Source organism: Branchiostoma belcheri, unplaced genomic scaffold, assembly GCF_001625305.1.
Source record: "Branchiostoma belcheri isolate BF01 breed outbred unplaced genomic scaffold, Haploidv18h27 scaffold2, whole genome shotgun sequence".
Lineage (NCBI taxonomy): Eukaryota > Metazoa > Chordata > Leptocardii > Amphioxiformes > Branchiostomatidae > Branchiostoma > Branchiostoma belcheri.
In genome coordinates this window covers 4,753,385-4,774,935 of record NW_017803490.1, presented here as the reverse complement: position 1 = coordinate 4,774,935, position 21,551 = coordinate 4,753,385, and the positions used below count along the sequence as shown (strand labels likewise).

Sequence of the window (21,551 nt, the reverse complement as noted above, 5' to 3'; positions counted from 1 at the left end):
TGAATCCACATAAACGTACAATGTACAATGAAGTTCAAAAATTACTGCCGTGTGCTATGTTATTATGTAATGTTATGTCACATTTTGAACAAGAAACGGTTGCTAAAAAAATTGTATATTTTACCAGGAGTGGCAAATATTCTTAGCCTCTATCAGGCTTCGGGAAGTGGCTGAAAAGAGTAGAAATGTGCGAGGGGAGTTGGTCTGGCCACTAAGAGAACAGTTTGCCGCTTTCGGGGCCTGGTAGAGGCTAACAAAAAAAAGTCTCGCAATACACCAACATGTACTTGTACCACAACTCAAACAAGGAAATGACGCAATAGATACCTAAAACTAGGATGGCATTTCCGGTTAGGATTCCCTTTCCCGCAGGTAATATCATATCGCCAGGCAAATATTGGTTTTGATTGAGTGTCTAAACCTCCCCCACCTGACACAAAAAGGTGGAAATGTCTTAGACTTTGTTTGAAGAGTCTGGGATTTCCGTCGTGTCGTCATTTTTTTCTGAAATAGGAATGAGATAGATTATACGGATTCGTTGTCAACGACTGAACAAACTACTAGTATGTGTCAGAGAATATACCAGAAACTGTTTTGTTTTTGTGTTCATAGTATTTCCTGAAACAGAAAAATGACTACCTCTACTTTTGAACTGACTGAAATAATCTTAAACTTTCTATGAATGTTATTCACTGTTGCTATTATTTATTGGGTCTCATAGCCTTTTACTTTCCTGAGTAAAGTTTAACTGCAGTTGTAAAGTAATTATTCAGCGTTTACACAACAAAAGCCCGATCCCAAAGTCCCACCCACCGATGTCAAAACGGCAAAATGAAAACATAACTTGAACTGCAAATACTACATATGCAGCCACTATCTCATTGGTCGAACTATTATATAAATGACTGTTATCCTCTCATTGCTTGATTCTATTGTCTGGCACAAACAAACTCTGTTTACAAAGAAATCTTGATCATTATGGACGATCCCCAAAGGTGAACCGTATAATTGAATCACCTAAAACACCATTTCCTGTGACCAACGTTAGCAGAAATTGCGCGGGAAACTGGCCGATTGCCGGCAATATTTGGGGTTGGGACGAGGGAAATCCGGTCTTTACCTAATCCATGTCCAAACAGCAACATACAATAGTTTTAGGTCTGCTTTGAAAGATACCTTAGGAACAAGCCTTCGTCATCGGAAAGAAAGGTTTATTTAGGTATCCTTTGTATAAATCTCTGTCGTACAGTTTTGTGAGGAAGAAACTTCACTTTTCAGACGACATATTCCTGTTTCTGACAGAAATTGAACACACAGAAGTGCTTGTCACATAGTCTGTGTGTAAACTTTATGTTTACTAGGTATCCTTTGTATAAAAGTTCTGAGGGGAAGAAACGCATTCAGCGGCTAGGTTGATTTTTCAGATGATATATTCCTGTTTCTGATTTTTCAGACGATATATTCCTGTTTCTGATTTTTCAGACGATATATTCCTGTTTCTGACAGAAATTCAACACACAGAAGTGTTTGCCAGACGATAGTTTGTCTGGAAAGTTCTGTCAACACCTTCCCGACATGCCCTGTCAATGATTAACGAGCGCCCCCTGACATGTCGTACAATGGTCGAGTCGTTAGTTGTATCAACAGAGGTGCGGCAAGCCACAACCCAGGCAACATTCACTGCAAACCCAGCAACGGGAGAGAGGGGGAGATCCGTGAATGGTTCTCACGTCTTCCCTCACTTCACTCTGGTGAAAATGAGCACCTAACTTCGGTTGGGGACGTCCGTCGGATAGGAGGTTAAATTGGCATTCCGTGTTTAACGAGACATAGCTATATGATCTCATACGTAGATTTGCACACCTTTAGCTGGGTAGCCTGGAAGAATTCGAAGCCATAGACCCCTTCCCCCGAAGGTTTTTCACTGAACGCTTCCCAGCAAAGGTGTGCTGACGCGTGTCGAGGTGACGTCACCCTCCATCTCCCCTGCTCGCCGCCGAGCCAGCCACCTGCCCAAGCCGCGACCCACCGAGCAGGAAAACGGTTCAGTCACACCCGAGCGGCGGTGCAACCATGTACGTCCTACGGTCTTCCCTCCTCACAGCGTCCCTTCTCCTGGCCTTCCTACACCTTACAGGTGGGTTATCAACTAAAGACTCTCTCTACCAGGTCTAACACCGTCCTGAAGGATCTTAAGAGCATTTAAAACGGAGCCCCATTGTGGAAAAACGTTATCCAATATGTAAAGTACAAGCTGAGAGACCAAAGGCAGGGTATACCGTTCCAGGGCTCTATTCTTCAGGAACTGGTTCACACGTGTAGTTCAAGTATACGTTTTTGTTCGCTGGTATCCTTTTTCAAAATGCACGCACGGTGGATTTTTTAAAAGGTCTTATAAAAGAAAATCTGGTAGAGACACTTGTTGAAAATTCCGGTTGCACTAGTAGTTTACATTTAATCTTCAAACATGGTAGCCTTGAGCTAAATGGTGTAGTTAGAATGCCCATGCTGTTTTTTACACGTCCCGTCAGCCAGACTGAGTTTCTGCCCAGCTATCCCATTCTGTACTGTAAAGCTAGTTGAAGATGTTTGTAGACAACTTTCACCCCTTGTTTTGAGAAAACGCCAGGATTGTTGTTGGATAGGATACGAAGTGTGACGTGTTGTATTTGGGGTTTAAGTCAGTAACAACCGTTCAGGTCGCTTTTAATTACCCTTACATATCCAATTTACAGACGCTAACACTGTATATAGCAATAGTTTTACTACGACCCTGAAGAATTCTCATTAAAAAAAACGTGTCTTTGTTTTTCGTCAACACAAAAATCAGATTACCAGACTGGAGAAAATTGTTTGTGTTTACGTCTGAGCTCAGCATACAACAAAGCCGAATTAAGCTGGATAAATATGCAACTAATTCTCTAAACCGCTCAACTTTTTAATTTCCTTCTAACAGCCCCTTGCTGAAACACCACGATTGAAAAAAAAAAACAAAGAACCAAATGCTCATTTTTGTTCGCCTTTTCTAATAAAGTATAGCCGTTAAAATCACGGAAGCCAGACTTTGTGTTTCAATTCTGCGAGTAAAATTTTGTAAAAATACACACGGATTTGTCCCAAAACACGATTATTTTTTACCTCAAGTTGGGGCTCAAATTTCAAGTCCCGTTTTGACGAACACTTGGTGAAATGTCTTCCCGTGTTCTTGTCCAGATAAGCCGGTCCTTAATGTATTGTCAAGACGTTCAGGAAGTTCTTAAGTTACCCCCTTAGAAGCTGGGTTGGTTTACAAATTGACTCATGTTGAAACGCAGCCGTCTCGTTCATATCCCTGACTCCTTTTATAATCTAAATCCACTTAGAGCATGACAGTTTGAGCTAAATTGTAAGCGTCAGGGTGAGAGGTTGGATCGTTGGTTCATGTCAACGTGCCTCTGGTGTCTATGTTGTCACTTGCTTGACTTGTTTTACTCCTGCGAAATACTTCTAGGGTCGGTTTTGGCTGTAGTGAGTGAGAGAATATGGGAAATGGCAAGGGTTAGGGTAGTGTTACCGAATAGCGGGCTATATTTCCCAGCGGTTTTACTTGAATGAGTGATTGCAAAAACATGAGAATTACTGAACACTTTGCACGTTTCCTACGATTCTTCGGGCTTCTTAAACATTACCTTTGCTCGTAATCTATTAATCGTAACCAACTAATCACTCTTAATCTAATTCCTTGACTGAGAAGAAAATTTACTAGCTTGCGAAGTAGTAGGAAAAAGTAGATAAAGAATTTAGTAAGACAAAAAAGTACCGCGACTTTCGTAAGGTTTACTATACATACAAACAAGTGGATATACATTGTCAAATGAATTAACCTACGTACAAGTACATGAATAAATCAGCATATTGAGTTTAAATTTAGTTTGACCGTTGGCTGACATGCCCTATTTTATCCCCCCCCCCATATAAGTCCTTGTTTACCACGACCTAACCAACTATATGTTGTAAACATTCTTACTGTCTCACCCGATAAGATATAGGGGCAACAGGTGATATATGTTGTACTGTTATCCAGTACATTTTTCTTTTACGTGAGGGGGAGGGGGTAGTCGTTGAAAGATTCCCTATCGCCAGTGCATGGTACACTGGAGCTCTTCACCGAGTGGTCGTGCTTGAGTTCGCGGGCGTTCCTCGCCACAGGACCGTACAGACGTGACGTGTCGGCCGGTAACGCTTGGTGCAGGGGAATGCGTAACGACGACAATGACGCTTTTATATGACTCGCCCCCCTCCCACCCACCGACGAATTTTAAAACCCCTGACCAAATATTTCTCTATTGAACTCGCGTCTTCCTTTACAAATCCATAACCATGCTTCCTGTAGTTCAGTCATTAAAAGAATTTAAAGGAGATATTTTCTGACACTTTTCATACTTTTTTGTGGTTCTACGTACGTACAACCAAATTCCTAACATTGCACCAGGTATTGTAACTTGTGGCTTGTTATAACAATATAAGTGAGGAAATCGGCATTTCAGTTGGATAATGTATAACGTTAAATCTTTCAAACAACAACATGTTTGAGTAACAGAAAGACGCGTCAACATTTGGCGGCGGTTTTAGGATATTAAATTCTACTTTGTTTGCTTCCCCCCTCCCAAGACTTCCTTTTAGCGAGTAAAAAAGCTATCCATATTTGGCGTTTATTACAGTTTCAGAAGTTATTGTACAATTATATACACAGGAAGTCTTCCTGTAGAAAATTGTCTCAGGTATGTTTTGAGTAAACTTTTTAGTTCCGAGTCACACATGTTGGTAATTGCGTGCTTTATTCAATAGTTACTAAGGGCGTTTCAGTTTCAAGTAATAATAGATTTTGTAATCCAGTTCAGCTAGATTGACGTTGCCCTTGGGTGATATGTTGTTGTAGATTAGGGTAAGAGTAGCTTGAGCTAATGTCTGGTTTTCAAGACTGTGTTGCATTGAACTAGCCTTAAGGCCAGGCTTCCAAGGGCCTACACAGGCCAGCTCGTCGGCTCAAGGTCCAACATGTCCCCTGCGAAACATTAGGCTCAGCCCGTGAGGTAGACCAACGTCTACCGGTGCTGTGGCAAAATTTCCCCGGGGGCATGTTGGCCCTGGAGCCGACGAGGTGGCCAGTGCATGTCCTGGGAACAGTCTGGCATCCAGGCTACTCTCAGCTGAAGCTTTTCAAATGGACTGACAGCCAAACAAAGCCGACGGCACCCGAGTGGCAGTCAAGACTTTTAAAACACTGTTGACTGGTTCCAAAGGGCACACCACCTAACGACTAACGCAAACCTTGTCAAAACAAGTACGTGTGGGCATACAGTGGGGGGAGGGGGGCAGGTGACTCAGACATACGCTGTTTGGGTGTTAGTAACTAGTACGCTGATTACACATGAGGTAGACTAATCTTTTAAACGCTCTGTTTGTTCTGCACACGTACCAACTATGTTGGAGGTAACTCAGCGACCGTGATCCATTGTGTGTTTGTGAATGAAAAATAAAGGTCAAAGTAGATCAGGAAAAGAAGAAGGGAAAACGGCAAATATTGATAGTAGTTTTTGGAACAAATTCATTTCTGCACCCAGAAAATATATCTATATAAGAACTTCTAATAAAATTGTATTGTTGATTCCTCTGTACCTTATATGGTGAGTGAGGGTACAAAGAAAAACAATCCAATGTTGAGCATTTCCGTTGCTTTCTTCAAGAGAAATGACCCTCTTCTTTTTATGCGTGACCGTGACTGCAGTAATGGGTCAAAAGTCTGTAACGTCCCCCGTCTGGGTCGAGGGAAGTTTGATGCTGAGTCTAAATTTATGTTTTGTTGGATGAAGATGAGTACTTTTAATCTAATTATGTCATTTCCTTATCTCTACAGGTGCCCAGCAGAGGCCAGTGGTAACGGTTACAAACTCCGGCAATGTGCAAGTTTTCCGGACGGACACCGCCAACCTCAGCTGCAGCTTTGTTTCTTCTGTATCACTAACCGTGTACAGTGTGAGTTGGTACAAGCTGACCAACGATGGTAGAGAAGGAGCGCCATTCCTAGTATACATCAACAACAATCCTGTACAGGAAGACGCCAACAGACTTGCAGAGCTTGGATTAACAGGCAGAGTGAGTTTTCTGCCGGACCTGACGTCCATCACCATCCAGGAGACGGCCCAGCCGGACACCGGCACGTTCCGCTGTGAGGTGGACCCGATCTTTCCCGGGGGAGGAGTCGCCGCTTCCGTGGACACAAACCTCACAGTAGTCGGTAAATATCACATCTAACATTGTACATAATAAATCTTAGCCACGTATTTTACCAGTCTGACCTTCATTTGTCTGTGATTTGCAATAACAATGTTTTGTTTTGTCATCACATTTGTGGAAGTCGTAAGAAATATGATATTTGTATTTCAGTTCTGCCCCAGGTGACGATAGCCCAGCTGCCCGTCACAGCGTACGTACAAGAAGACGTCACACTGACCTGTCAGTCAGGCAGCTTCCCGGTCTCCACCTACAACTGGTCAAGGTAAGACAATCAGTCAAACTCTGTACTGTATACAGAAGAAGAAGAACTTTATTGCTCGACAATTATACATGGTACAATGTATGGCAAAGACTATTGAACATAGTACAAAAAAGAAAAGGGTACAGAATGAAAATTAACATCCTAGTGACATCAAGAGCTTTATATACAGTATACAATCAAGTAGGGCTAATCATGAGTTTGTCAACATGGTGAAACTATTTAGAGATATGTTCCACACTGTTTTATTTCATCGTTTACTTTTTCCCTACCGCAGAGTTGACGGCGCTGCTCTCCCCGGTGGAGCGACGTTCCACGAAGGGTACGAGCTGGTCATCCCGAAGGCGGTGCTGTCTGATGCCGGGGAGTACCGCTGTGTGGCCGATAACGGGTACGGCACGGATACCGGCACGTACAGGCTCACACTCAACGGTAAGGACGTTATCCTAAAGCAGTGGTAGATAGGCTTTTTGCAGTCTCACCTTCTGCAATATTGCAAAATGTCAAAATTTTGTTCTGCAATTCGGAAATACTTTCTGCAAACACACACTAAGTCCAGGTCTAAACCTATTGCATGTACAAAATTGCACGTTGGCAAACATTTTACATGCAAGTATATGTCATAGAGTCAGTAGTAAATACAAAAGCTCATTGAATCCCTAGCCCGATTTTTTAGTCTGCAAAATCGCAGCTGCAGGTTGCTTAATTTTTTTACTACTACAGTCTACAAAATGCAGAATGCAGATGGGTATTTCTAAAACTGTATAGATATAACAGTATGTTAGATAACTAAAAGGCAAAAAACACAATCACACCAAAATCTTCCGTTCACACGACATGACGATCTCTCAAATACATAGATACACATTGGCATTGCAATTGTAATCTACATATGGGAGACGAACAAAAAATAAACATTATGGCGGTATGCTGCGTTCATACTACATACTTTGGTTCCTATCATCACAACCTAATGACTTAGGTTCTATGCTGAATAACAGTACATTGTAGTTGATGCTAGCTGTCTTTACTACCCATTCATCAATCTACACCATGTTCCACACTAATCTACCGTGAACCCATTGACGATCCTGTTATTCTGACCCACGAACTATGTGCAGTCTTTGGAAAACCGTACCTGTCAACCTAGAACACAAGGTACAACAACTATCGTTGACCCGAATGTGTGTGGTTGTTACCACCCATAACAACATTCCTACAACCCTACACTAACACATGGACTGGATTCCTGACAATACATGCGACATTCGGTACCATTGTATGTTCTATTATGTTAGGAATGTTGTCCTAGTATTTTCACTGATTTAGAGAGTGTATTCTGAACAAAGCAGCCTTACACTTAAGATTAGCAAGGCATAGATTCTCTACGAAAGAAAGGCTTAAAAGAAATTCAAAGGGTGTAGTTGGCGTGTAACGCCGAAGGGCGGTTCTACCGGCTATACAGTGAGATATAGCTAGATTCAAATACGTTTTCAACATAGATAGGAAGGACTAGCTACTAAAGTTGCAGTTGCATAAAAAGTGCAAAACGCTCTGAGAGACGAAGTCAAAAGCACCCCTGCCAAAATTTATTTTTCTCACGAGACAAAAAGCATTCCTGCACTAGGTGTGTTTTCATTCTTCATAATAGCTGAAATAACACGACAGAATTAAGGCTTAATGCATATACTTTAACCCGATTAGCAGACAAGGCAAAACAGTAAGTTGTAAAAACAACCAAGAGAAACTTTCTTTAGTAATTGTTTATTCAGCAGAAAATTGAAAAACGCCCCCATCCATTTTAGCCGTCTATTGTTAGGTTACAGTACTAACATGCGGTAGGTAGTGACTTCAAGCTTGGCCCTATTATATTAGTCGTCTATTTTTTTTGGATACCACCATAAATAGCTAGAACCAGGCTACGATACGAAACAAGCAACAATTTTCCGTCAGTAACATCGCATTTTTGCTTTACAGATATCACAGATATTCTGGTTGATTCAACTTAGTTACATTGAAAGAATGACCAGAAAATTTAAGTTTGAAAATCTATTTTTGCCACTCAGAAATTGCACTGAATACCTTTAAGATTATTCTGAAGAGAGTTTCTAGTCTCCGCCCATTGTTTAGAGTGTTTTCCTAACCCAGCGGAATCTGATACAGAACTCCAGTCACCTTATCCGGGATTCACGCCACTTAACTCATCGAGGACAGAGAAACAAAATGTCCTTATCAAAACAAGGGAATTTCTCCTCTTCGCAATCACAACGCTGAAAGGGAAACAAGTTGAAAGAAAATAACGTCCTGTTTGTGAAGATAAAGATAATTGATGACGATGTTTCTGTCAGAGCCTGCAAAAGAGAAACAAATTATCAAATTCTACAAAAAATAACTACGTGATCTTTGGGTATATACATACTTTTTTCAAGGTGGTTTAATATATTATCAAGAAATACACATGTACAACTCCTTTGAGCGTATTGATGTTTTGTCTCAAGAGATTTGTCTTATTTTTTGATTCATCAAAAATATATCATCAGTAGAATACCTTTGCTATTGCTTTATCGGTACATTTGGGTTAAACATTATCTTTTATTTGTCTTATGTATACATTCGGCCCATTTGTACAAACATTTCCACGAAATCCCCAGGAACAGATTCAGACATGTAGTTTTCCTGTTGTCGTTCATTTTATGATGTGGATTATTCTTAAAATTTACAATTTCCTTGTGAGACATGACTTCACTCAACACCTGTGACACCTGTGAAATGTACCCCTTAAGGTCTTAAGCCTATCGTTGCCACCCATTGATTACGACTGAGTATACTCTAAACTAAACCAACAAGGACTATAAATGCACTGAGCGTCATAGCTATATATAGCTACAAATTTGCTGCTTGTATGAGATCCATTGCCCCAAGACTATCTACATAAGGAAACTCTCCTTATTGTTGTTCTAAAGTAAAATAATTTTTTTAATTGTTTTGATATCGTGTTTTTTACTGTCCTAAAACACCAAAGTTTCATCCTTTATTTCTTTCTTTATTTGAATTTACCACAATGCAAAAACAAGTGGAAAGGAGGACAAAACAGGTGTATCAACGCCTTTACAAGTTGTCCTCCCAAACCTGAAATGATAATACAACACAATACGGAACCAAGTCAAACAATAAACATTAGACATTAGACATCAAAAATCAGTAGACATGAAATATACAATTCGGTAAAAGTTATACACAGAATTGATCCCGCTTAGGTCCTTTAACATGAATGAAAAAAAAATGTCTTCATTACATCTGTAACGCTGCCAACAGTTAGTTGCATCTTCCAGTCCAGAAACTCTTTTTTTACGCTCATCGTCAAGTACAAAACAACCTGACTATGAGACGATCCCGACAGAGGTACTAGTACTCTCCTGACGAACACGGGAGTCCTTTATGCCCTAGACAAGAGCTGCAGGGTGGGATTAACCAGAGTGACCTGCCTCGTCTTTAAATGTTCCCCTCGAGTGCTCTGAGTTGAAGAGCGAGTGTTGAAGGGTTTGTCACACCAATTATAGGATTAGGCTTCAGTGATTAACAAATGTTCTGATTGCTTTTCGTGCAAGTGAGTCACCTAATTCTCTTAAAAGGTGTTATACTGTACCTTCTCTCTGTAGTTACGTTATAAAATAATACAAAATCAAAGCAAATTACAATAATTTTCAAGAAGTTGCCGCAGCAGTCGCGAATAGTAATTATGTAGAATCTGTTTCTTTCAAAGTCCGATGCCTTTATCTTTGAGTTCTGAGTTCAGATTATCAAAACATGTTATTCTGGGAGATTTTTTATGAGCTAATCTCACTATCTTTCATGTGAACAGTGTAAAGGAAGTTGACAAATACCGTCTGGCTGGAAAAACGTCGTCCAGAGGGGTTAAGGGATTAAGGTACAACAATGATTTAGTTTTCTGTCCAAAGTGTGAAAGAAGCTATTGAATAGACGGACGTTGTCTGAATGTAATCCCTTTTAGTCTGACAATAGGAAAGATATGCTAGTACTTGATGTTCTAACACTTTGCCGAAATACCTATATAACCCCTTCTTTAGAGAAATATCCCAACTATTTTGCCAAACAATACAGCACTAAAATCCATCTTCGGTATCAGTTGATGAACTAGTTCTTGGTTAACTGGAGATAGTCTTTAGCAATTAGGAATGTTGATCATTGCTTAATTAAAGACTAGATAGTTTCTGCTTGAATAATAATGGGCAATTCTGTAAAGCCTGGTTTATGAAGGTGTTTCCTTTTTTGTCCGATGTCTAATGTGAAGTCATCAGATGAAGACACCAGTGGGAGTAAGTATAAAGATTAACCAAGTGACTTTAAGCTAGCTACTGCTCGAGGGGTTTGAAGCTTTTAAACCGTTAATGTTATTGTCTTGTAGGTCCCATCAAGGCGGCCAGATGACTGATACCATCAGTGATTATATCCAACCAGATTATACATTCAATGTACAGGTTACAAAGGAAATGGGGAGGGGGGCGACTTTCTGTAGGCCGGAAAAATAAAGATGGCATCGAAACGCATCAACAACTAAACTCATAAATACGTCAGAAAAGCCAACATTTTTTTCAGACTGGCTTCTAAATGTACATCAACTAACTACTTAAGTGCCACCATGCTTCGAATCCTTACAACACAGAGTTGATTGTGGCTATTCAGTTATCGCAGACACCATGGGGGAAGAGACTCTTACATGTTACATACCGTGTCAGGTATGTTAGTCACGACCTTCTTATGGCTAGTTCTAGCGAGACGAGATGTCTGCTGACAATGTTGCTGAGGATTTTGTGGAGACACAGTGAACAGTACACGTGTCTGAGAATTTGCCTCTGGACCAAGAGGTTGGGAGTTTTAATCCCGACTGTGTTGCTCACCTGACATGCACGCTACTGGAAAGAGCCCCTGTTCTTAGGAACTTGAACTCACTGAACTTGTCGAAAATTTAAAGAGCTAGCAGATTTTTTACCGTACAATGAACCTGGGTGTATAAACTGTAAACGTCTGTCTTCTCTGTCACGACCAGTGGAAGAGTAACTGTTCACCGAGCTAAACTCGTTCAAGAAAACTTCCTGAGTGTGTTAGCCTAGACTATCCGATTAACATTCCTCCTAAAGACTGTTTTTAGTAGTAGATCTAGTAACACACGGGCTAAGGTATGCCCGGGACGTTGAAATCTTCCCTAAGTCCCTACTTGGCAACTCACTCACATCTTGACCCCTGTAAGGAGATAGTAAACCTTTTTCTAAGTCGGATGTGTACAGTTTAGGACAAAAGGGGGGGGGGAGATTTGCAGTGATCTGTTGAACAAGGTCTCCTAGCATGACCTCACATAGGCACACTACTGTGGAGGCAATGTTCACCAAATGTCCTTCGAGGGAGGGGGCTGCCTGCGAATTATATATGAAGACTAACACATAGCTGTTCTTGGTATGAATTTACGCATATGATATGCTGAATCACGGGTTTAGGAGGCATCAAAAAGCAGCTTCTACTTTTATGTTTTTTTGTCCCACAAAGCGTAAAAATATGAGTAACACATCGTCACCCACGCAATGTCTTTGACTCCTAAATTTCTTTGACACGGAACAAAACAAGACTGCCTAACGTCTTTTTGATGTAATACTAATAGCTGAAACATGGCTCAATTTTTAACGACTTATACAGATTATAATGTGCATTCATCTTCTAAATCTTAGTGCTACAACTCGACATACCTCTGGTGGGTACGTAATTTGCCTCAGTACTGAGTAGTCATTTCCCAGACATATTTATGTAGTCCCTTATTCGTGACACTAAATACCCATGGATCCTGAATCCCGTTAAACAGGTTACATGTGTTTGTCTATGTGCTTATGGGACTTGATGTTTGGCTCTAATTGGCTTACTGAGGTGCCACACAAGATAGTGGAGTAAGCCTGTCTTTTCAACTCCGAACTCAACATTTTTTCCCGAGCATGAGTGAAATTGTTTATTGTCTTACTATAGCTTTTTATGCTGCCACACTAGCTGATCATATCCTAGATGTTATAATTTTAAGCCTTAGAATACATGTGTCTTATCTGTGTGTGTCAACATTTACTTGAGAAGATACGAATGAGATAGGGAGTGGCTAATCTACAGTGATCAGTTGATAAACGTACCTATCATGATAAACACACGACACAATGCACACAGACGTTACAAGTTAGCTGTGTACCAATGCAAATGACGACACCCTTTTTGTTTTAGCTCAGACAAAATAGTATTTGTCACAATGAAAACACTGAATATAGAATCATAATGATATTTATTGGTTTCACGTTGTAAAAGAAATATGTTGACCGGCAAAATTAAATCAAGGACGTTTTATCAAGTCCTTGATTATACACGCTAAAGCTAAAAATACCGACAGGCCTTGCGATGACCTTGTCCATTGTCACAGAGAATACACCAGACAAAACCAGGGTTACATAAGGCTGTATGGTAGGAATGATAGCAGCCTTGAACCAATGAAAACATAGAACACAAAGAGAGAAACGTTATGTTATAAACCAATAAAAACACGGTACACAAAGGGAAGAACGTTGTGCTAACCAATGATAACACAGAACACAAATTTAAGACGTGTTATGGACGCCATATTGGTAGTTTGGGGGAGGGCATTTGCGTATTCACTGATATGTAGAAATTATATGTTTTACATACAGTATACTTTATAGTGCTTATCAATTACTAACTATTCAATGATGTGCATCAATATTAGAAAATACACTGGGCTTTTTTCTTCTGTGTTCCTGAATAACATAATATGCTTTTTATACAACTTTGCTTTCTGTCTTTGTTTAATTACCAATCACAAATAAATGATTCTTTACGTTACCAATCATAGGAACAAAGTTACTGCTTGATTAGGAAATCAATCGATTAATCAATTAACAAATCAATTAATCAATACAGAAATCAATTAAACCAGAAATCACAAATCACCTAACTGGTTGTACCGATAAATGTCATAATTGACCAGAGCCAATCAAGTCAAAGTGATCATTTCAATCATCCAATCAGATGGCGGTTATTGTTTCTCCATTAACGTAATGTTTTGTGTGGTTTTCTTGTGTTTACAGATAGAACAACCGCCAAGCCCGCCACACAAACGGCTAAGCCCGAAACAACTGTACCAGGTATAGAATTTGAGATCTAAATTCCAAATATGCATGAACAAAAATCATATTTTCTTGGCTTAAAGATTAGTTGTAGTTACATATCCAAGAGTATTTAGTGTAGTTAGTAAGTTGGCTTTTGTACCTGGTTTATTACACTTGCCCAAATCTTTCGCCCCCCCCCCCAAAAAAAACCCACCAGATTCTCACCCCCGTGCACGTGAAATAAATGGTAACACCTGAGCACAAATGGCGATGACGCATTCACGGAAAGCTATGACATCATGCATGAAAAGGCATTAGTAAATATAAATGTGAATTTAAACATTGATTAAATACCAAGGTAAGGACAAAGGAAACTTCATATTAAAAAACACAGAAGTTGAAGGAGGATGGAATTGCACTAGGCCATTTGCAGTGGAGCTTTCATTGAAAAAAGAAGAAACCCCAATGCTAGCTGCTATCATACTGCATGATATTACATGTAGCTTTTACAATTCGCATAGACAGTGCAATGTATTTCTACAAGCGTTTTTGTACTAACAACTGCCTTCGCTATGTTTCACTTATGCTTCATGTTGGTGTTGCATGCGCGTGCTATGCTCTTTTAGCAACTTATGTTGATGTCGGTTATGGTGTATTTGAAGGCTATTGCACTACGAAAATGTTGTTCAATGTTATTGACTTATTGAAGCATTACGACTTGTGGATGACAAAGTAACTTAGTAGGAGAAAGTACCTTTTTCTCCTTCCCTTTTTCTTTTTTTTTCGCAAATTATATCATTAAGATTATTTGCAAATTGTTGTCAAACTAGAGCCTCCAAAACGCATGCATCGCAAAATACCTTTCTAGATTCGGACTACGTCAAGTTAAATCTATCCGTGCTTTGATTTCTATTCTTTCAACTTATTGAATAAAGATACAGGTTTCTAGTTCATTTTTTTTATTTTTATCTTTTGATGAGTTCTCGCGTAGAATTGGATACAACAGAATTGCAGTTCTTCTACCAGGACACCCGACTATGACAGTCTTTGTCCATCACAATTAGCACTTCAACCAATGAGAGGATGACAATTAGGGGTTGGACCAATGAGATACTGGCTGCATGCCCCTCAAATACACTTCTACCTGATGATATGTTTTATTATCCTCCAATAGGCGGTGTTGAGGACACTCCCAAGCCGCAGACCACAGACAGTACGGGGCTGGTGGTAGGACTGGTGCTGGGGCTGCTGGCTGCTATAGTGATAGCCGGGGGAGTCATCTACTACTGCCGGAATAAGGGCAGTGGCAGCAGTAAGTACACAACTTCTTCAAATAACCAATAAAGCCACACTAACCTAATTTCATAATAAAATATGCCGGTAAACCACAGGAATACAAAGCTGGTATTGCGAATTGACCCACAGAACACATTGTAACATTAACAAGCAAACAAGAATGAGGTAGATGTTGTTCAGGTTTCGGCCTCCTTCACAGCTTCTCTGTCAAACAAACCCAACACAAAATGTTTATAATTAAAAAATGGTATTTGTCAATGGATATAAATGTCAGGAAAGTCTGGTGAAGTTTGCTTGTTGACATTTAATGGTATGATTAACCATTTTCAGACTTGGGACATAATGAAGTAATATAGCATTTGCAGTTAGACCTACAGGGCTCATTTCACAAAAAGTGGGATTGGCCAATAGCAGTTAATTAGCGCAGAAAATCTACACCGATACCTTTTAACGTCTAAAGCTAGATTTATCTTAAGATGATTCTTCTGCGATCCAAAACACGACAGCTTCAAAGGCAAAAAAGCCACGAAACTACGACAAAATGACTCCTTTCTTTATCAAACACTTTGAAATCATTCAGTCATTGACACACGCCCAATTAGAGGGAGAGGCCGGCCCTGCATAGTTCTATGTCACTAGGGCGGAGAACTGGACGTCTTGACCAAACACTTACACTGTTTTCTTTGCGACAAAACCGGTGTGTAACATAGTGTAACATATGGATGGGAGGGGGGCGCAAATACTTGTCCTGTTTGCACAGTAAACATGTCTCTTGATTTGAAAGGTTATCCACAACTGCTGTTTGAGACTTTAGTTTTATCCTTTTGGCAAGTAATTTTTAAAAAAAAAAGAAGGGTTCTTTTTCAATCTGCGCATGGAATTCTATACACATGCAATTGCAATTGCATACAACTGTTGGAGCATAACATAAGTTGAAATCAAGGAACAAAATACATGGACAGCACACAGTTTTCTCATTCTAGAATTTGCGATAGTAAGAAAAATCTACATTATCTTTGTCCCTAAAACTGACACAGGATAGTTCTGCTACTCTTATTTTCTGTACTTTTACACACCGAAGCATCTGCACCCCTGCGTTCAAAACCGTACCTAGTACAAACTCCTCCATTGTTACCAACGAACAGAAGGAAGTATTTGCCCAAACAGAAGTTGACGCCTCTCCATAAAAAGCAAAGTTTGAACATTGCAGGCACCATTTCGTGCCATGTAAAGGCGTTTAACCTCCATTGCATTTGCAAACACGTTTGTTGGCTGATTGTTTGCCGAGTAGACAGGTGGCTTTAATGATGAATTAATCTTTATAATTTAGACTTTCAATAGCTGCAAATGATGTGGTAAAACATCTGGTTCTATAGATGTCATGATCAGGGAATAGAGAGAATTCGAATGTCAACAATAAAAAATGCAGACTCGAATGGAGGCGATGTTTGTGTCCTTTCGGTCACTTAACTGGGAGCTGACTGGTGTGTGGAAGTGTTAAAATTCATTCAAAGTTATGTATATCAAAATGATTTTAAAAACTTAAGCAGCATGTCCTTTGTTGTTAAAATCGTTAAAATGTCTCTCATGATAGCATTTTTCAATGCAAAGGGAAATTGTCATGAAAGATAACGTAACTCTTCTTTTTTTTAGGTAAAAAGGCTGACAAGAAAACCAAGCAGCAGACGGCGGGGTCACAGAGGTCAGTGACCCTCTGCTCTTACAAGACCGTGCAACTATGACGTTTGCAGTTTCAACGGAAACTAGGATTTGAATTTTTTATGACAAAATATAAAACGTCCTTTGCACATCGACCCAGGAATGCCAAAATAAATCGATTATGAATTTTGACACCTTTTCTTTTGTTTATCTACATTAAGTTTGAGTCAAATATGTGACAAACTGACCGCTTGTGCTACCTATTCCGGACTGTGGACAAACATTTGACTATAATGACATGCTTACCAAACAACATTTGACGGACATTCTCGTTGCTATGCGACGAATCAGACGACAACTTGACACATGTCCTCTTTGACCTTCTCATTGACTTTTTAACGGACGCTAAATGACCTTGACCAACAACTGACTCAACTATGACATCTACATGACCTTGAGCGACAGCTGACTGACAATGACGTCATCTGACAAGCATCTCGGTCTGTCGTCTGACGAGATTGCTTCTCTCCCAGCAGGCATGCTGACATGGAGGCGGGAACGGGCCGTCCGGAGAGCTGGGAGGCGCCAAAACCCCGGAACGACTCGCCCAAGAAGAGGGCGGGGGTGTTCGACACCACTGACGTCGTGGTATGTAAAATTCAGCAAAATATGAGCAACTTTTCCTCAAAAATATGCAAAACGAGCGTTTGTCCTTTACCGCAAATTTAGCCAAAATCTGAGAGAATTTTCCTCATGAATTTACAAAATAGCCTCTTCGTAGAATCTTTAACGAGAGCTTTCCTCAGAATTTTACAAAGGAGTTGTTGATAGATTATTTTCATATTGGTAAAGGGATATCTTAGAAAGTAGGCATTAAACTTAAAGAATATTGGGGTTCAGGTGATCTTTTAAACAAAAGAAGAAGTTCTATTTCCAAAAGAAAACGAAAACGATTTGCATGAAATCAAGACCCGGTTGTAGATACCTACACCAAAAAGGGATTTTCTAGAAGAATGTATTTTTATTTTTCCTAACCCTAACCCTAACCCTAACCCTATAAAAGTGTTTTTGAAATTTATCGTCAGAAAATACTTCACAATGTACTGACGTTTGACTCTTGTTCCCAGGGTCCGGCTGATGACGACATGGACTACTCAAAACAGGACATCCACCCCCCAGGGCCTGATGGGAAAAATGGCGTTCACGAGAAGAGAAATCTAGACGGTTATGTTTAATGTTTATGTGGCTTGCAAAGCTTATTGCTTAGAAATTTTGTAGTTGTTTTCTTTGCGTAGTCTTGTTTCTTGTGAAGATAGCTGCATTGGTTAATCGATATTTTATCAGTGAAAATGTAATTTCGTAAGTTGTTAATTTTGCTACTACAATATACCTTGTTGAAGTTGGTGCAACCAAATACTTTTTGGTGCAACCAATGAGCTTTAAAATCATTGGTGCAACCAAGTATCTATGTTTTATGTATTTTTCCTTGACCCTTTTGTTGAAGTCAGTATACGATTTGCTAGGCTAGGACTTCAAATAGTAAAAAAAGAGGTTGAAACCTGTAACAATATCCCTTATATCGCCGTCCTGACCATTTAATGTATAGTGATATTTGGAACATAAAAAAGTCAATCAGTCCTTAAAAATTGGTAAAATGATTTATAGTTGAGAGAAAATATTTGTAGTGAAGATGCCTAAATCTTGAAAGAAAGCACCCACGTAATATTGTTTTATGAAGTTCTTCGTACTTATGCAATGTTGTCTTCTTGATAGAATTGTATTTAGTTTCTTGTCTTATTTTAAATCCAACAATGAATACTAATTCAGAAATATATTTGTATTCTTCAGTGTAGATGCTTGATTTGATAACGTAATAATAAACACTAAGTGTTATTTAATTGTCATAATCCTATGCAATTCAATTACGTAATACATCGTTTTATTCAATCACAATTATGATTTTACTTTAATGTGAAACGTGACATTATACATTATTTCTTTGTGTTTGTAAATTTTGTAACTTTGTTGTGTGTTATGCCTGGAAAATTGAGTTTTGCATGTCTTTTGCGAAAGACTACTGTTAATTGATTAGGCAAATGTATATCCCAAACCTCCATGCAATATTGTATACCTAGTACATATACGTCGTATGATATAGTACATGTACTAAGTATTTGCCACACGTAGATGGTATACTAGAAGTGAAAATAATGAAGGCTACTTAGCATAAGCAACATTTTTATATCAAAATGCACAAATTTGAGCTTCTTTCTTCTTCCAGCCTCACCATATCCCTTCTATTGTTAATTCTACACGCTTTTCAACATTTTGAAAGCTTTGCACCGAGGCAGCTTACCATATCACTTGCTTTAAGCCAGTGAATTAAATCTCTTATGTTCTTATATCCTGAGATCAATCATATCCTTGTTTTAATCTTATATAAGTGTTATGAAGTATGCAAACTTGTTGACACACTTCAAGAAGTCGGATCTATTTTTACGGAACAATAGAAAAACGAAGCGGTAACAGATTACATGCTTAGATATGGTTTACATTTGTTTGTAATGAAGTGTAGTTGAGATGATGCTTTACGTTAGTCTGCGGTGTTGAAGTGACTTGTTGTATAAAGTTAAGTGGAGTTCTCGATAAGAATAAAGCAGACCGCTTTTTTTTATAAAACCGCCACCCGTTTTCTTCAGTTTCGTGAATTTGCAAGCACTTCAATTCAACTATCCTTGATGTCATCCTAGATAGTTAACTGGTACTATATTCTATCTACCCTAAAATATATAGCAATTAACAAAAAAAACGGTTAAAATCCAAATGAGAAATTGTCATTTGTTACAGTTTTTGGAAAGGGAAATTTGAAATTATTTTGAATTGAAAAAAATACAGGAAGATAATGTTTCTCGTTTTCATATTTGCATAACATTTCTCAAACATGTCAGTTCAGTCTCTATGTCTGTTGTTAGTTCAATGTTCAGAGCCAATACTACATACGTGTACATACAATTTATCACTAAGGAAACAAAAATGGCAGGTTTACATGTAAGACCAGCTATTTGGAGGCTAAACAACAAGGTTATTTGCTCATTCATCACCAATTAGGTCTTTTAAAATATTTGCAAACTGCTGGAAACGTGACGCATACATCTGCAAACATACAAGCCCCTTTTCTGACATGAACAAATATTTTTGCTTCTCAGTACCGCATGCATCCTTTTTTTGGCTTGTAAGGCCACACCGATTTAATTTTATGGATGACATCCGCGCGCGCATTGGTTTTCGCCTGATCTAAAAAAAAAAAAAAGATCACGTCTTCCAAGTCTCTGGCCTGGCTTTAGGCTTGGGTAGTCCATGCGACAGTGAAGCCGGTGATAACTCTGGAGGATGGCACCCAGGCTACCGAAGCTCCACGACTCAAGAACTCATTCAAAAATTCCGCAAAAAGCCAGCATGTGCTGACCTGTCGTATACATCGCGATGTAATGCGCCAAATTCACCGGCTTTGTATTCCTCCGGTTTAGTAGCATTTTTATTTTGGGCCGGATTTTTCTTTTTTTTTTCGCCCGCGCGCACTAGTTTGGAGGTCTTCAGAGGATGTCATCCATAGAATTAAGGCGGTGTGGCCTAAGTATTGAACGTGTCAGACTGTGCGTGAACTTTTCAACTCCGCGGCTTTGTTTGTGTAAAATTCAAACTATTGAGCCGTTAGAAGTGAAGTGTCCTTATATGGCAGGTGTCGGGGTCGTTACACTAACCTGTCACTCAAGTGGACTTCGCTCCTCCCTTATTTAGAGTATGTCAAACAAGTGTTCACTGGCTGTTAAAGGTTTAGAAAAAATCCATCCACGTGGACCAAAACTTCGTACTTCTACAGCTAAATTCTACTTCTTAGGATATTTCTAAGAGTCTGGAATACTATTTTGTCGTTATCTGTTTTGGGGTTATATTTCTTAAAACATTAACGCGATTACTTCTGTCTAGACTTCTGTCATAGCCATTTTAAGATGGAGAAATCATTAACTTAGTTATATTGTGTGCTTTATTTGCCAGAGGTAGTATTTGACCCGCAAAGCAAATATTCAAGTGATGAGAGTGGGGCGGCAAACAGTCCTTCTATAGCGCCACACAGCGGCCGATTTGTTACTGCAGCTGAGCAGGCAGCTGGGGCAACAGTGTAATAGCAAATGAGAGGAATAACTCACAAACATTCGAATAGGCTGTGGAAGAGGTGTATGGCAGGTACTAGTATATCCCTTGGCAGCGCGGTGTGGAAGGGCAGCGGAAGAGCGGTATGGAAGTAACGTTATACCCCTTGGCAGCGCAGTGTGGAAGTGCTATGGAAGAGCGGTATGTAAGTGTCGTTGTGGGCCTTCGTACTTTGTCAACGAGCGCAGTGTGGAAGGGCTGTGGAAGAGCGGTATGAAAGTATCGTTGTGGGCCTTCGTACAAGACACTAAATCTGAGTAAGGGGTGACGCGAGTACTGGAGTAGGGCACGAGAGGCGGGCACAACAGGCGGTCACCACAGGCGGACTGTACCATTTCATGTGCGGGGGAGGGGCAATATCTGAAATTCAATGCCGTGTCCCGTTACACACATTTTTGCCTACTCGCTGCCTCTCTATTACATTACAAAGCACGGAAACATAATTTTTTTGCCAAATATTTTTGGGAGTATTTTGTAAATTACGTAAATTATGATCATATCCGATAGGATTACAATGGGGCATTTGCAATGTGTCAAGCAGGTTTGATTTAACCTCATGATTATATGGAGAAATGGAAGCTTTTCCGAAGGGTAACATTTTAGGAAATTTTATGATTGTTAACATACATATGCCAGATATATCATATACAATCATATACATGTACAAGAAACTCCGTCAT

General features: G+C 39.6%; 1 protein-coding gene across 1 annotated transcript; it reads left to right on the top strand.

The window, feature by feature from the left end:
- The first annotated feature begins 1,980 nt into the window (after positions 1 to 1,980).
- LOC109468597 (lachesin-like) lies at positions 1,981 to 19,341 on the top strand. Its single transcript, XM_019766906.1, has 9 exons — positions 1,981 to 2,137; positions 5,897 to 6,277; positions 6,427 to 6,538; positions 6,813 to 6,967; positions 13,684 to 13,740; positions 14,879 to 15,016; positions 16,654 to 16,702; positions 17,196 to 17,307; positions 17,787 to 19,341. The coding sequence occupies exons 1-9, from the start codon at positions 2,074 to 2,076 to the stop codon at positions 17,892 to 17,894; spliced, it is 1,176 nt and encodes a 391-aa protein (XP_019622465.1). The 5' UTR covers positions 1,981 to 2,073; the 3' UTR covers positions 17,895 to 19,341.
- The last annotated feature ends 2,210 nt before the right edge of the window (positions 19,342 to 21,551 follow it).

Excerpts from the sequence above, each read along its gene's own strand:
- LOC109468597 (XM_019766906.1), top strand. The coding sequence starts at position 2,074 with ATGTACGTCCTACGGTCTTCCCTCCTCACAGCGTCCCTTCTCCTGGCC. Across the intron at positions 6,278-6,426 it reads CACAAACCTCACAGTAGTCG|TTCTGCCCCAGGTGACGATA; the intron begins GTAAATATCACA and ends TTTGTATTTCAG. Across the intron at positions 6,968-13,683 it reads GTACAGGCTCACACTCAACG|ATAGAACAACCGCCAAGCCC; the intron begins GTAAGGACGTTA and ends TTGTGTTTACAG.